The sequence below is a fragment of the Delphinus delphis genome, chromosome 14 (genome assembly GCF_949987515.2).
Source record: "Delphinus delphis chromosome 14, mDelDel1.2, whole genome shotgun sequence".
Lineage (NCBI taxonomy): Eukaryota > Metazoa > Chordata > Mammalia > Artiodactyla > Delphinidae > Delphinus > Delphinus delphis.
In genome coordinates, this window is record NC_082696.1 from 16,576,589 (window position 1) to 16,593,884 (window position 17,296).

Below are 17,296 nucleotides of genomic sequence, written 5' to 3' on the forward strand. Positions count from 1 at the left end.
TAGGAAACAAAGTAGGTTGATTTGTGTAAAATCCCACAGTATATTTAAATTTCATAGTTTGTGCTTGCTCTTCTAGGGCCTTCCTGAACATCTCAGGGTCTAATACTTTTGTTACTTTGCTCCCTCTGGGTCGTTAGACTTTTCAGCAGTGGGAACTAAAATCCAGCTACTGTGTTTTGTTAGGCTTCAAGAACTGAGGATAGTTTCCACACATAGGAACATTTCAGTCTAACCTGATAAGCAGACCCAAAGACTCAAAAGAAAACCAAATTTTATACTTATAATAAATTGCAATAGCATAGGCTATTTACTATAGTCACTCTCTTTCAGCCCTAATCTTATTCGTTCTTCAGTAAGGTAAGGAAATCAAAGAGAACCTACCCCTATGAAAATTATTGATAAACTGTGATATCCTTAAATGTCACCAAATATAATTTTTCTATTGAGCACCTACTACAGAACCTGCAAGGGGTAATCTCAAAATATTTTTTGCTGATTGATAATGACTATTTAGACTTGTTACTCAGAGACTCTTTAATGGAAGTTTCCAAAGGAATGGGCATTTTAATCTCTATACTGTGGACAACACTAAACACACAGGCTTTATAGCAAGTACTGCTGGCTGTGTTATGCACTTAAAACAGTCCTACCATCCCCCGTGATAAGAGAGACAGGAAGGCTGATTGCATATTCCATTTGTGTGTGAGATTTTGAATGCCTCAAAGGTGGAGATTATCTCAGAAAGAAGCAGACGTGGGTGGAAATTCCCATAATTATGGCCTCAACCTGACACTCAGCCATATACCTTGTTTATTCCCCAAACTTACCTTGTCACTGAGTGGTGTGATGGTTAATTTTATGTGTCAGTTTGACTGGCCAAGGGATGCCCAGATTAAACAATATTTCTGGGTGTATCTGTGAGGGTGTTTCTGGATGAGATGAGCATTTGAATCAGTGGACTCAGTAAAGTAGATTTCCCTCCCCAGTATGGGTGGGCCTTATCCAATCCCTCGAAGGCCTTAACAGAATAAAATGTGGAAGAAGGAGGAAGTCGATTTTTTTCCTGCCTCACTGATTAAGCTGGGACATCTCATTTTACATTCCTCTGCCCTTGGACTGGGATTTACATCATCGGCTCCCTTGGTTTGCAGGCCTTCACACTCAAGCCCAGACTCAATTACACCAATGGCTTTCCTGGGCCTTCAACTTGCAGATGGCAGATGGTGGGACTTCTCAGCCTCCACTGTTGCATGAGCCAACTCCTCATAGTACATCTCCTTTTCTTTATTCCTATCTATCTATCTATCAATGTATCTCCATCCTACTAGTTCTGTTCTCTGGAGAACCTTGACTTACAGTGGTGGCTACCCATTCAACCTAATTACCTAAGGGGACCGAAGCAACTTTCTGAGAGCAGGCTAACAAACTTGACCCTGTAAAATGACTGTGGGAGCCCTAGGCCTAACTTTTCTGCATTAGCGAAGTATTTCAATGGAGATGGTTAAGGCTACTTCGTGTAAGCTTACAAAAGAATCTGTCTGTACAGCTTCCTGGCAGAACCTAGCACCCCTACACTACCACCAGCATGACCCTTGTATGGTTCAGCTGTATGAGGGCAGATTTATTCCTGGGAAATGGGGTAATTCTTTTGTTACCAGTGAATATGCCAGAAGCTGTTGTGGAGACTCAAGATCCCTTGAACTTACCATAATAGGAAGCTCATGTCCCCATCAACCAACAAAATTCCTGGACCAAAGAGGGTTTTCTCTTTATGATAACCATAAAGACTTAGGACACTTGTGAGAAAACACAGAGGAAGAAATATTAAAATAAAGTCTTCTTACTTTTGCTCCCAAAATGTCAGCATTATTTATAGCTCAGTGGTGTAACTCTCTGATATTTACGCATTGCTAATGTTAGCTGAATAGACAATGACCGGAGTACTCTAGCCTTCATTGGTCTTAATAAAAGTATCCCTTCAGGTAAACTTCCTGGTTTGAAGACTTCTGTCCGAACCCTTAACTTAAATTTCCTTCCGCACTCTGGCAAAAACACAGTGTGACATTATAACTCCGGTATTCATCTGTTAGGGACTCAAAGGGTCTTCCGGAAGGCACCCGCTAATTACACAAATGAATTGCAGCGAAGTACAACTTAACCACGGGCGAAGACAACTTACTTGTTCATTTTTGGTAAGTCTGGTTTTGTTGTGAATGTCTGACGTAACCAAATTGAATCCGTGCTTCTCTGACAGGATTCTCAGAAGCAAGACCACGGTCCGGCTCCCACACTTGCCAACTCTGTTGTACACCACCTGGCTCGGGAAAGGCAGCGCCTGGGCAGAACGAGAGAGCAAATGAGAGGGTGTGGGTTAAAATACTTCGGGTGCTTCCCTCAATTTCTCTAAATGAGAAGTGTCCATACGAAACTAACAAGAGAATGGAAGCGACGAACGCGTATTTATCTTCACAGTAGAACTTGAGAGAAACGTTGGACTCCTTATCCATCTGCCCTGATATTTAAAACTGGTAAAATTTCATGCCATCTATAATACCGATTGTGAAACTACTTTTGTTTTTTTCTCAGGAACAAAATATGTAAATATGTGCTTTAATGATAGTGTTCTTTTGCAAGTTATATTATGCTTTATCAGAACTTAATCTGCAGACTGCTCAAGAGAAATATAGTAATTTAAAAAATTGAGACAGGGCTTCCCTGGTGGTGCAGTGGTTGAGAGTCCGCCTGTAGATGCAGGGGACACGGGTTCATGCCCTGGTCCAGGAAGATCCCACATGCCGCAGAGCGGCTGGGCCCGTGAGCCACGGCCGCTGAGCCTGCGCGTCCGGAGCCTGTGCTCCACAACGGGAGAGGCCACAGCAGTGAGAGGCCCGCGTACCGCCAAAAAAAAAAAAAAAAAAAAAAAAATTGAGACATAATTTCCATACAATAAAGTTCACCCTTTTAAAGTATACATTCAGTGAGTTTCAGTATATCCACAAAATTGTGAACCATCACCACTACCTAATTCCAGAGCATTTGAAAAGAAACTCCATACCCATAGCAGTCACTTCCATTTACCTCACTACCTTGATCCATTGAAACCATTTATCTACTTTCTGGCTCTGTGGCTTTGCCTATAGCATTCTGAACATCTCATATAAAAGGAATCATAGGCTATGTGGCCTTTTGTGTCTGGCTTCTTTCACTGAGCATAATGTTTTTAAGGTTTACCAGTGTTGTAGCATGAAGTATGTACTTCATCTCTTTATATGGCTGAATAATATTACATTGTACGGATATACTGTATTTTGTTTATACACTCATCAGTTGATTGACATTTGGATTGTTTCCACCTTTTGCCTACTATGAATAATGCTGCTTTGAACGTTTGTCTATAAGACTTTGTGGAGACACATGTTTTTGATTCACCTTGAGTAAATCCTAGGAGTGGAAATGCTGGATCATATGGTAACTACGTTTAATCTTTAGAAGAACTGCCAAACTATTTTGAATACAGCTGCACCATTTTATATTCCCACCAGCAACGTATGAGAGTTTCAGTTTCCCACATCCTTGCCCACACTTCTTGTTGCCTGTTTTTCTTCTTATTATTATAGCCATCCTAATGGGTGTGAAGCGGTATCTCATTGTGGTTTGGATTTGCATTTCCCTGATGACTAATGATGTTGAGCTTATTTATTTCATGTATTTATTGGCCATTTGTACAATTTCTTTGGAGAAATGTCTATTCAAATCCTTTGCCCATTTTAAAATTGGGTTATTTGTCTTTTTATTGTTGAGTTTTAAGTTTTATATTTTTTCTGGATTTGCAAATATATGATCTGCAAATATATTCTCCCATTCTATGGATTGCATTTTCACTTTCTTGATAGTGTCAAAACACAAGCTTTTAATCTTAATGGAGTCCAATTTATCTAATTTTTCTTTGGTTCCCCACGCTTTTGGTATCATATCTAAGGAACCACTGCCTAATTCCAAGTCACAAAGATATACACCAGTGTTTTCTCCTAAAAGTTTTATAGTCTTAGTGCTAACATGTAGGTCTTTGACTCATTTTGAGTTAATTTTGTGTATGGTGTGAGCTAGTGACCTAACTTCATTGTTTTGCATGTGAATATCCATTTGCCTCAGCAACATTTATTGAAAATACTGTTTTATTTTCCATTTAACTGTTTGGTACCTCACTGAAAATCCGCTAAGTATAAATTTATGGGTTTATTTCTGGACTCTCAATTCTATTCCATTGATCCATATGTTTTTATCCTTATGCCAGTACCACAGAATCTTTTTTTTAAACATCTTTATTGGAGTATTATTGCTTTACAACAGTGTGTTAGTTTCTGCTTTATAACAAAGTGAATCAGCTCTATGTATATATATATCCCCATATCCCCTCCCTCTTGCGTCTCCCTCCCTCCCACCCTCCCTATCCCACCCCTCTAGGTGGTCACAAAGCACCGAGCTGATCTCCCTTTGCTATATGGCTGCTTCCCACCAGCTATCTATTTTACATTTGGTAGTGTGTATATGTCCATGCCACTCTCTCACTTCGTCCCAGCTTCCCCTTCCCCCTCCCTGTGTCCTCAAGTCCATTCTCTACATTTGCGTCTTTATTCCCGTCTTGCTCCTAGTTTCTTCATAACCATTTTTTTTTTTTTTAGATTCCATATATATGTGTTAGCATACGGTATTTATTTTTCTCTTTCTGACTTACTTCACTCTGTATGACAGACTCTAGGTCCATCCACCTCACTACAAATAACTCAATTTGGTTTCTTTTTATGGCTAATATTCCATTGTATATATGTGCCACATCTTCTTTATCCATTCATCTGTCAATGGACACTTAGGTTGCTTCCATGTCCTGGCTATTGTAAAGAGAGCTGCAATGAACACTGAGTACCACAGAATTTTGATTACTATTTCTTTGCTATAAGTTTTGAAATCGGGAAGGGTGAATCCCTGCAACTGTGTTCTTCTTCTTCAAGACTGTTTTGGCTATTCTGGGTCCCTTGCATTTCGGTATGAATTTTAGGATCAGCTTATCAATTTCTGCAAAAAAGGCAGCTGAGGTTTTGATAGGGATTGTGTTGAATCTGTAGATCAATATGGGGACGACCGCCATTTTAATAATATTAAGTCTTTCAATCCATGAACATGGATGTCTTTCCACTTACTGGATTTTCCTTTCATTTGTTTCATTGATGTGTCACAATTTTCAGTGTAGAAACCTTACAATCCTTTTATTTATGTTTTGATGCTATTATAAATGGAATTGTTTTCTTAATTTAATTTTTGGATTGACTGTTAGCTGATAGAAATACAGTTGATGTTTGTATATTGATCTTGTATCCTCCAATCTTGCTGAACTCATTCGTTAGCTTTAATAGTTTTTTGGTGTGGATTCTTTAGGATTTTCAATATACGTGATCATGTTATCCGCAAACAGAGATAGTTTTACTTCTTCCTTTCCAATATGGACGCCTTTTATTTCTTTTTCTCTTTTAATTGCCCAGTTAGGACGATTTTGATAGACTAAGAAGTAATTATAACAAGTATCTGATTAAATATTTATATCCCCAATAAAGATATTATTTCCATTTTCAATGCTCAGCATTGAGCAATAATTAACAAATGATAATCAGAAGATTCCTTCATTCAGCACATATCCATAACAGAAGGCCATAAAGAGGCCCAAAGCTAAAGAATATAGTACAACATAAACATAAACACAGCCCGAACTTGCCTATGGTATGCAACTTGAATTTTTGCCTTCGTAATTCTAGGTTTAATTTCCTAAAATGTTTTATATGCAGAGCAGCATTTCGTAAATTTGGAGTTTCAAAGCTAATTGTCATTGGAGTAAAATATAATACTTTTATCACTCACTTAGCAACCAGTCATGTACCATTCTGATATAATTCTTCATATATATATATTTTTAAATGAGCAGTACTTTGTTTCCTTAGGGCCAGTCAGCATGTTCTATTATGTGTCCTCACAGTGCCTAGAAAATGCCTTGGATACACAGGGTCTCAACAGACATCGACTGGTTCTTGGCAGCTCTGATAGGTTTAATGTACTGTTTAACACGAACGCAGTGATTCCAGTAAACTGTGAGACCAGGAGAATCTTCCAACGCAGCTCTGAGCTTTCTGACCAAATGCTAATACAAGTCATCAGGGTAAAAGACCATCATTATAATAGGTCGTTTTACTTATGGTTCAATCAGTGAGTACCCCAAAAGTCTGTTCTCGGGCAATGACTGCAGAAGTTCAGATATTCAGATAAATTATTTAGTTCTTACTTTATGAGGTTATGACCCAACGAGGTTGAACTGGGCTTCATGTTTAATAGAATGATATTAACAGTGTTTGTAAGTTGAATTTTCCATAATAACCGGGCTGGGGGATAGACTATGGTTGTGACAAAGCTGCCAAAATAAACACAAATTTTAATTTCTTTCAGGAATTAAACTGTTCAAGAATTGGGTGAGTGCATTTTCCCCTGTCTTCTAGCCCAGCATAGAACAGCAAGGGAGAATTCGTTATGACTAAATTGATGACCTAGAAGATGTGAGTTACCACATATTAAGCACTTTATTTTAAGAGTGCAGAGTATATCTTAGAAGATTTAGATGAAGAACAGAGGCACTTAGAAACCTTAGCTGGAAACACTTAATTTCTCCTGAATTTCTTGGGTGATCAACACAGTGGCAGGCTTAATATCTACCTACTCGCTTTTGCTAATAGCTAAGGACGTTATTTGCCTTTGGGTTATGGGTTAGTTAGTTTTTAAAAATATGTTCACTCCAATTCTTTCGTTCGTTTTGTGGGAAGCTCCCAAATAATGATTATAAATATCTGATATTTAAAAAGAACACATATAAAAACACAAATTCCTGCATCATTCCTGCTGCTATAATACAGTGATATTTGAGAAAAACAGCTACCTCTACAAAAAGGTTTGAAAAACCCCCAACGTGACTCCAATTTTACCATTTATTTAAATGTCAACGTACAGCTACAGAGTAGAAAGATAGAACCAGGAACTGTGTTTTCAGATAAAGCTTCTGGAATCAGTCTTGTGACCTTTAAAGACACAGCATACACCATCACAAACATAAACCTCTCTCAAATTTAGGGTGGGGCTCTTAGGTCCTTTTCTAAACCTATGGAATCCACTGGAAATTGGCACATTTCGTCAGGCCAAATCAATGTGTTGATTTGGTGGTTTGGGATAAGGTGTTAAAACGAACAATGGCAACAAGTTGATTCATCCCTGCTTTTGGCAGATCTATACATTTGCTCCTGAAGTCTGCTTTACCAATCCCTGTCATCTTCTGTTGATGACAAAAGACCCTGTCCCAGGCTCTGTGCCATGTAAATGCTTTCAATCCTTGTCAGAGACAGTGAATCAAAGAGCATAATTGTCTTCACTCTATTGTGCCTTTCTCTAGGAGTTTAAATTATCAAATGATTTAAGCATCATTCATACACCTAAGTGACCCTCCTGTGTGCCCTCCTCTGTCCCATAGATCATCATAGATTCACAGAACGACAGGGTTTGAGGTCTAGAGGCAATGTGGACTAATCCATCCATTCCAACTCCCTCCCCGCCCTGCACGCCCACCCCTATCACCCCCAGCCCCAGCCCAATCTGCGTTTGACTTGGCTAGAGCTTTACCTTGTCTTTATGACCTCGTCTTTTCATCCTCTCGAGTATTCTGTGAGGTAGATAGTAGCACTATATTTAGGTGAGTAAAACGAGGCCAGAGAGATCATTTGGCATGTTCAAGGTGACAAAGCCAAAAAGTGGCACGTAACAACTAAAGCCCAGCTTGTAGCTCTCCTGACCCCAAAACGACACTCTATTTAATATACTACCACATCAAAGGGTGAAAATGACCTCTAGTTTGGCTTCTGCAACAGAGATGCTCTTTCTTTTTGTCATGTCTTGAACGTGTCCAACCTCATTAAATGCTACTGTTCAACAGTCAACTACCACAACGTGTATCATCGGGCATGACTCATCCGTTACTGATATCCCCAGATCCTCAGCTGGAACTGACAGGAGTCGACTGGCCTCTCCTTCTCCTTCCTCTGGACAGATTTTATAAGCTAATGTAAGCCCAGAGTGTCAGAGCAGCTAATGGGAGAAGAGTAGAAGGATATAGTTTTCCCTTTATTCCTTCCCCTAATCTATCATAGGCAGTCACACCTGCCTTGGATATTGTGACCCACTTCACTAGGAAAGGAAAAAACAGGAAGCAATAAGTCATAGTAAAATATATATAAAATCCTAAATGCACTTGAAATGTCTATCAAGACAAGCAAATGGTAAACTTAACAACTGTGAAAAGACGCCTAAAGACCTCTTAAGATCAACCTCAAATCCCTATTTTCTTCAACAGATATTTGCCAATTGTCAGGCATCTCAACTTTAATGTTCCTATTATCATTTGCACATAAATTTTGAATACTTACTCTTTCTTTGAGTGTCCTATAAAGACGTACACAACAAAACCCCTCACCCCCCCAGCCCAAAGGATTCTTCATTCTTGACAACCATGGTTATACGAATGTTATGTCTGTGGTTTCTACTTTATGGCCAATTTGTAAAAGCAAAGGGAGCTCCAAAATATCTCACTCTGTGAATTATATACTTTTCTGTTGCCTGCCTTGTAAGTTCTGCAAATGCCACAAATCCCCGGGGCCCGACAGGCTTGTGTGGAGCCCAATAAACAGAAGTCTGTCCAAAATCCTAAGCACAACAGTAAATACCACCAGATGACGTCCGCAATTCAACAGCTTCTCCCAGGTTTGAAATGGGCCGGGGAAAGAAGACTTTTTAGGTAAAAAGCGAACTTGGTCTGCACCGAGACTTTCATAGTCCATGATTATAGGTCTCTCTGTGGACTGGTCTTATTGGAAGAATGAACATCAATCCTGCTTTTAAGTCTTTGCAAAATGATATTTAATACAGTACGTGACAAGCTGTGGTTCCCAAATGGCTATATATATTACCTACGGAACTTTTAAAACTCCAGATTTCTGGGCTCCACTCTTAGACCAACTGAAACAGAAAGTCTAGGGTGATGAGGGTCAGGGGTCTGGCTTTAAGAGCTCCCCTGAGAACCTACTACTTCCAGGTCCGTTCCAAGAACTACTCTTGTAGAGGACTCCTAGCCTTCCATGTTAAGCTGCTGGGTGGTTCCATAGAGCCTGATGGGAGATTAAGGTGGGGAGAGGGTTGCCTGCATGATACTGGAGAAGAGTCTGGGTGAAAGGCACTCTCATGTCCTCCTTGGGTCTCCCTGGAGTGCCACTGGCCTCCCACCCATAGTTCAAAGTCATGATCAACCTGACCAATACGCTTACACTATGGTAAGTGCCTACTCGCCTAGAATGATTAGAGAACAGGTGTGCTGGGTAACTGAATGTGTAGGTTGACTGAAATTTATACTAAACACTGTCAGAGCGTTCGACCCTTAGTACCAATATTATGCTAAAGATGAATGATTTTCTTGGAGGAATAAAATTCACTTTGTGGTTTCACAGCATCTCCGTTCCACGGTTCCTCACGCCAATGCTGGGAAGGGTCACGGCCAGGGCTTTGTGAGGCTTGAACTCAGGGACAGTTCTGGTGTCCACGGTCCACAGGACTTGGAGCAGCTCAAATCCATTCAGCGAATCCCTACTTTGAAGTTTCCGAGGACACTGCGGTGTCGGGAGCTAGTCTCATCACACCTCAGAACCTCAGCATCTTCATCGGTAAGAGGGGAGGGCTGGGTTCAAACCCGGTAAGTGATGCTCTCTTCTGAGGGTATCAAATGATTCATTTCAATCTATATTATCAAGATATCACCTGGAAATGCCTTAAAAATTGACACAAGATTTTTACATTTTTCCTTGTCAAATGTATTCATAAAATAAACAGAAAAAACAGTTCCAGTAATTTGTGCTGCAGACACGGATTCCAGCTCCATGGGCATTCACGGTTCTCTTGGAACCTCTGGCATTTCCGTACATGTCCCACCCTTGTTTGGGCTTGTCATGTAAAAAAACCTTCCTTTGTGCTCCTCTTATGCTTCCTCCTCCCATCTACAGCTTCAGTCACTTCGAGGTTTCTGGTTTTTTTAAGACCATCCCCAAACACCGAAGTCTGTACAGGGCTCAGCCTTCCAGCAGTGCTGTCCAGAAATCAGCAGTGATTCTCACTGGCTTTTGCCCGTCAAGGCATTCTAGGTCTTCTAACAGATGCATCTCTGTTTTCTAATCACCATCGACTCTCCAGACCCCTAGGCTCATTTCCTCCATTCTAGAGGAGGAAACACATAGGACCCGTTAAAGAACTATCTTTTCCCTCATTGCCACCTCCTGAATGGAAAGTTCTTCCTACCTGCAACTCTCGAATGACATCCTTGTATCTTCTAATTATTCATAACCCATCTTCTTCCAGAAGCCTTGCCAAGTCTGAACCTTATGCTTTCTCCTTTCCCCCTGCTCCTACTTGAAACAGTTCCATGTCTAATGTTATCTACAGAAAGACAAATATAGCTATAACTTCTTTACAAATCCATCTGTTTTATTCCTCTGATAGACTGGGTCTACCTGGAATGTGCATAGTCGATAATTAATAAATATCTGTCTATTAAATAGACAAACTGTTGGGATGAAAATACTATTAAACGTTGTTTTAGAACCAGTGCTGTCATATTTATTATTTAGAAGATGCTGCTTTGGTTGTTCCCTAAGACTGTAAGGGAAGTTCATCAATTTTTTTCTTCACACTCATATTCTGCAACTTTCCTTTTTTTTTTTTTTTTGGCCGCGCTGTGCGGCTTATGGGATCCTAGTTCCCCCACCAGATATCAAACCCGGGACCCCAGCACTGGAAGCATGGAGTCCTAACCACGGGACCGCCAGGGAATTCCCTGAAACACCCTTATTTGCTATATTACATAAGAAAAAGTATGGTGAAGTGAAGAAAGTCCCCTGGACTGAAAGTCAGGAAATACTCACATGTTTGACAGAAAAGAGAAATGAAGTCCACATGCCATGGGGAGGATGCGCAAGTTTTAGAGGATAAAACATCCTGAAGGAATATTTCAAAGTGTTTACACAGGACTCGGCCGTGCTTCCAAATACATATGGTAGCCCTACTGCACTTGTGTTTGAAACCTCTGACCACTCTTCTAAGAGCCCCTTAAACCTTCTCTACGGTTTTTATAATCAAAACGAAATGGAGTAACGCAATATGGGTTTGGCAACCCATTTAACCCTCATCTTCCTCTGCGTGTGTACATGCATGTGTATACGCCTTATATGCTGCACTCAAAGGCACTATAAGTAATATTGTTGTTGTAGTAAATCTGGACCAATTCTAGCCATCTCTGGCACTTTCTTCTGTGCTATGTAGTCAGTGATCCAAAAGTCTTTATTAAACAAAACTCTGGGAATCAGAGTTGCAGATTTCCCAGTAAGAACAGAGAAGAACTCAGGTCCTCAAATTAGTTTTAGATCTGGAGTTGTTCCATTACGATTATTAATCAATTCAAGTGATTTATACATTAACTTCTGAACTAGAATATGTAATTTTGTAGATGCCTTTGGGTTGATAATCTTTCTACCAGACCCACATACTTCATTTAACTTGCCATTCAGATCTATAACACATTTTCTCTTAATCACACACTTCTTCAAATAAAACATGCATAGATACTTTATATAGACCTTTAAGATTAGAAAGTCTGCTTAAAGTTAAGCTTTATTTATTTATAACTGTCCTATTTTTATTTTTAGTTAAGAATTTATACTCTGAAACTAATCTAAAAATTCATTTGTTATAATGCAATAGAGGAGAAGTGGTGGTTACTGACTGTACATGTCCTAATTTATAGCAGGTATTGCTGGGATGGGCCAACCAGTCAGTTTAGAATGGTCTCCTTTGGTTATTGGTAGGGAGAAGAGTCAAATATTCTCACGACAGGCTTCACAAGGGAAGACTGCCCTCATTGTAAATGGTACAAATGCTCTGTGACCAGCCACGCTGGGTTGCCAATACTCCTCTTTCTCATCAAGGCACCATGTAAAATGCTTAAAACCAAAGCCTTAGATTCATCGCTCATTGTGAACCATATCATTTTTTTCCGTTTAAAATGTCTGAATCAAATTTTAGTCTGAGTGTGAATTTGGAGCAAGAACCTTATTCTTGGATTCAGATGACCATCGTTTGAATTCCTTGTCTGAGTTTAAGCTTTTCAAAACATAAACCACACTTTAAAATAGTGTGGCAGATTGGGGCAGTAACTGCCCCCAACCAATTCCACCTGCCTATATAGCCATGAAGAGTATAACGTCCTCCCACACGGACCTTGGGCCTGGCCTTGTTACTTGCTTTGGCCAATGAGACATCAGCAAGCAAATGTAAGCAGAGGCTTGAAAAGAGCTTGTATACTGGGGCTGAATCTTGCTTGTCCCTGGGAGCCTTTCCCCCACAATATGAACTTAGGCTAGCCTCCGGGAGGATAAGAGACTCTATGGAATATTGAAAATACTGTGACTGAATTCAACAGATAAGTACTGAGTGCCATTCATTTGGTTAATGGCAAGAAATTAATCGGTTATTGTGATGATCTGATTATCTGTCTTGGATTAGAGTCTAAATTCCATGACTATAGGGACACATCTGCTTTTCCTTACTATTGTATCTTCAATACAGCTCAATGCCTGGCACATAGTAGATACAGAATCATCATTGTTCAGTGAGTGAATACGACAAAGGTTACAACTAGTTCCCTGCCCTGTGTGAACTCACAATCTAGCAAGTGAACCAACCACTGGCACCACCTCCTCTGATCACCTGTGGCAAGTGCCCTGCCAGGGATATGGTACAAGAACAGGGAGAAGGAGTGATGAACTTGGCCTTGGGGACTCAGGGGAGGTTTCACAGAGAGCATGACATTTAAGCTGGGTATCTCTAGAAATTTTGTTGCTTTAATTCAGTCATTCTCCCTTTGCCAAAACACCTAACTCTTGTTGGTATGAACCGATAAGGAACTTTCTTGCCCTCCAAGCTTCATTTGGCTACAGAGAGTTGGCTTCTTGGCATCTTTCACATTCAGGAGGGTGTGTGCGCTGCATGTGTGATATGCAAGGAAAACGCACCATGCAAAATTCATCAACTGCTAGCATTGCCCCCTCATGCCCACTGGGCTTAGAAAGACAAGGCAGGAAAACTGAGGAGCTGCAGCCTCTAAGAACAATTCATTGAACATGGCTAAGGATTTCCGTGATTGCTTTATGTCTTATCTCCATATATCAGTAAGGATGCTTTTGTTGGCAGGTAACAGAAAATCCAACCCAATTCAAATAATAAGAAAAATACATAGGCATACCTCGTTTTACTGTGATTTGCTTTATTACGCTTCACAGATATTGTGGTTTTTGTTTTTTTTTTTTTACAAATTGAAGGTTTACGGCAACCGTGTACCCAGCAAGTCTATGGGCGCCATTTTTCCAACAGCATTTGCTCACTTTGTGTCTCTGTGTCACACTTTGGTAATTCTTGCAAAATTTCAAACTTTTTCATTATTATTATATTTGTTAATGGTGCTCAGTGATCTTTGATGTGACTACTACAACTTGCTGAACACTCAGAAGATGGTTAGCAGTTTTCAGCAATGAAGTATTTCTAATTAAGTTATGTAATTTGTTTTTTTAGACATAATGCTACTGTACACTTAACAGACTGCAGTATAGTAAACATAACTTTTATACTCACTGGGAAACCAAAAAGATGAATGTGACTCACTTTATTGCTATACTCACTTTATTGCAGTAGTCGGGAACCAAACCTGAATATCTCTGTATTCTCTTAGAAATAAATAAACAAAACAAAAATATATTCTCTTTTGAAACAGAAGTCCTTAGGTATGGAGATTTCAGGATTCATTCCATACTTTTGTTCCATTTTGCTCTGCTATCCTCGTATGTCAGTATTGTCCTCAGACCAGCCTTCCTCAAGTTGTATCATGGCTGCTGCAATTCTAGCCATCTCATGAAGAATGTCAAACTCCAGAGGAAGAAGAGACTATCTTTCTTGAGTGCTTCCTTTAAGATCTGAAAATCTCACTTAGAAGGTCCTGAGAAAATTTCCCCTCATGTTTCCTTGGTCAGATCTAAGCCACCAGCCCACATCTCAACTAACCATTAGCAAACGAAATGAGACAACCACTATAGGCTTAAATTACTCATGATTCACCTTTGAGCTGGGGATGGGATTACCTTCCCCACAGAGTAAAACTTGAGCAAAATCAGATTTCTGCTAAAGAAGAGGAGACTGAGGGGAAATGAATGTGGGGTAAGCAACCAATAGGGCCTGCTGTACAGAGGACTCAAAGGCCCCATTGCTCTTGATTCTTCAAACACCCATTCATGAAACCCCATTCCTCAGCTGCAGAAAAGCGAGTAAGAGTGGCAGACACGGAGAATGTTTCTAAACAACAACAAGGCTCTACTTGCTGGTTGTGGCCCATATACACCCCTGCAGCTTCCTCCCAGGCACAGGTTTGCTGACAGCTGGAGAAGCGGACAGATGAACTACATTCCCCTTCTACATAAAATGACATCAACCCCCATGCGCTGAAATGAGATGGAGAATTAGCAACAAGGTGAACTTGAGCTGGAAGATTAACTCCACGCAAGAATCTAGAATTCATAAGGTATTTTTAGCTAGAGATGGTAATAAAAATTGCTCTCAGATGAAGAAATTTCATACTGCGTACATATTGGAGGCTTTTTACAACTTTTTCATAAAAGCTGTACTTTTTGGTTCATAATTTTATGAAAATTAATTTTCATAAAATTAATTTCATGAATTAATTTTGAACAAGTGTGGCATGCAGTATTGACCCAATCCATCAGCATGGATCTGACCGTGGACCGTCTATTTCCATAGTATCTGTAGGCTGGTTTTTATTTGTTTTCACTTGTTACTTGGTGCTGGGTAAACAGCTTTTTCAGAAATCCCCAACAAGATAGATGAAGCATCCCACTTCCTGTAGGGAACTGTTATTACATTCAGGCTATCAAACACTGCTAAATGAAAGAAATCATTATCTTCCGAAATATTTTTTAATTGACACGAATGTTTGCCATCCCTCAAGACTCTACCATCTAATAGAAAGAGAAAAAAGGAAGACAATTTACAGAGCAACAACTGTCTTAACAGCTAGAAAGTCCCCATCAGATATAAAATTTCTGATTTTCCCTGTAATTGTCAAGGAGTTGACTGGAATAAGCAATAAGAAAACTGTTCTTAGTAGAGTTTATGTTAAGACAGATAAATGTGGTAAAATTAAGAAAACTGAAGAATGAATAGAGAGGAAGAGGCAGAAGTTTTAAGAGTCCATTGCTGATTCTCTGACTGGAATTTTCCTGGAGCAGTGGGGTTAAATTTAGTCCTTGCCCACAGGATGACCCTCATCCTGGACCAGAGTCTCAGTGAGGCCTGATGTCCAATCTACATCACTGACTCACAGGGGCTTAACATCCGCCAACACCTCCACTCCAGGCCCCCATCAGGGACTATATCATTGAGTGGCTCTCTGTTCAACTCTATCAAAAGGCTCGCTGATGGACATGATACGTAAGGAAGATTGTTTGCAGAACAGACTCAATCATTTCTCTGTACCCTCCGGATTTTTTGTCTTGGACCAAGTTAGGCCATCACAAGGCTGTTTTTTGGAGCATAATTTCTTAGCTCCATTAAGAGGTGCTTTGACTGAGTGATATTTTGTCATCATGTCCCTGGCGGTCATCAAGGGACACTATAAGATACAGCATCACTGGGCTTCCCTGGTGGTGCAGTGGTTGAGAGTCCGCCTGCCGATGCAGGGGACACGGGTTCGTGCCCCGGTCTGGGAAGATCCCACATGCCACGGAGCGGCTGGGCCCGTGAGCCATGGTCGCTGAGCCTGCGCGTCTGGAGCCTGTGCTCCGCAGCGGAAGAGGCCACAGCAGTGAGAGGCCTGCGTACCGCAAAAACAAAAACAAAAACAAACAGAAAAAAAGATACAGCATCACGTAATTCAGTTTTGTGTTTGTGATTAGGATGTAATTGACCACACTGTTTCCTAATTTTCTCATTTCTTTCTTATCTCAGGGCTCTTATTCGTTGGTATCTTATATGCAGTTATCTTCAATTTGTGAAACAACCCAATACCATGAGCACAAGTACTCCCACATAAAAGATGAAAAAAACGAGAATTAGTGGGATTAGATTATTTGTCCAAGGTCAACTGCAAAGCTAGTATTCAACCCCAAACTCATGCTCTCTATCCCACTCACTATCTGAAAAACTAGTATATTTCTGCTTCATGGAAAATGAGAACTCTGCAACCACTTACAGCCTCGTTCTTCCTTTAGCTACTAGGAAATTCAGAGTAAAGGCTGTTCAACTACAGTAATTTTTTGGAATTTATGGTCTCTCTTATATAGTTTCTATTTTAATTTATATTTTCCATGTCCCTGATATGTTTTCATTTATATTTTATCATTTTCTGTGTTACATTTTCTATAAATAGCCTCAAATTATTTGAAGGTGAGCAAAATATTAAATAAATCCATCAACAAACAAATAAAATGCATTCCCATTACTCTCTTGACTGTTAAAGCATCAGCTTATGATTTACCTTTCTTTGCCTACAGTCATATCCACAACCTCATGGTAGACTGCCTGCAAACCTGACTCAGTTCACAGTAGTTTATTAAAATTAACAGTTGTAGTTGTTCTTCTTTCCTGTAGCAACAATACCTCCATTTTTTTCTGGAGCATCACTCCCTCCCCTGCTGTTCATGGGATTCCGGAGGCCTACCCTCAACTCTTGCTTCACGGGAAGGTGTTTTAATCAGGCATGGCCAACCAGCACATCCAACCACTGAATATAGTGACCGGTTAAGAAACAGGCACCTGACCCAAGGGTGTCCAGTGAGACTCCATCTCAGGGTTTTGTAGGCCTATTGAAAGTCAAGATCTTTCTCCTACTATAGCTTCTAAGTTGGGTGCAGGCCTGGACCGGCAGGGATCCATCTAGCTACCAAAAGAGAGGATCTACCTAAGAGTTAGCCTGCCCAAGAACTGGGAGATAAAAATAGACCATATAGCTTTTTCAAACCTAACTGCTATCAACCACGTAGGATACTTTGAAACGACTGCCAGCCCTCTGGCAGATTCTGCTTGTTGCCTGCCTAATATCTATTCTTCCTCTCAT

At 40.2% G+C, this 17,296-nt stretch overlaps 1 protein-coding gene across 2 annotated transcripts in view; it reads right to left on the minus strand.

Moving 5' to 3' along the window:
* Window positions 1–17,296, minus strand: part of UST (uronyl 2-sulfotransferase) — a 300,447-nt gene that overhangs the window by 135,138 nt on the left and 148,013 nt on the right. For both annotated transcript variants that reach the window (XM_060029824.2, XM_060029823.2), the window contains exon 3: window positions 2,180–2,335. In XM_060029824.2, the coding sequence (XP_059885807.1) occupies window positions 2,180–2,335 (156 nt within the window). The remainder of the gene's footprint in view (window positions 1–2,179; window positions 2,336–17,296) is intronic.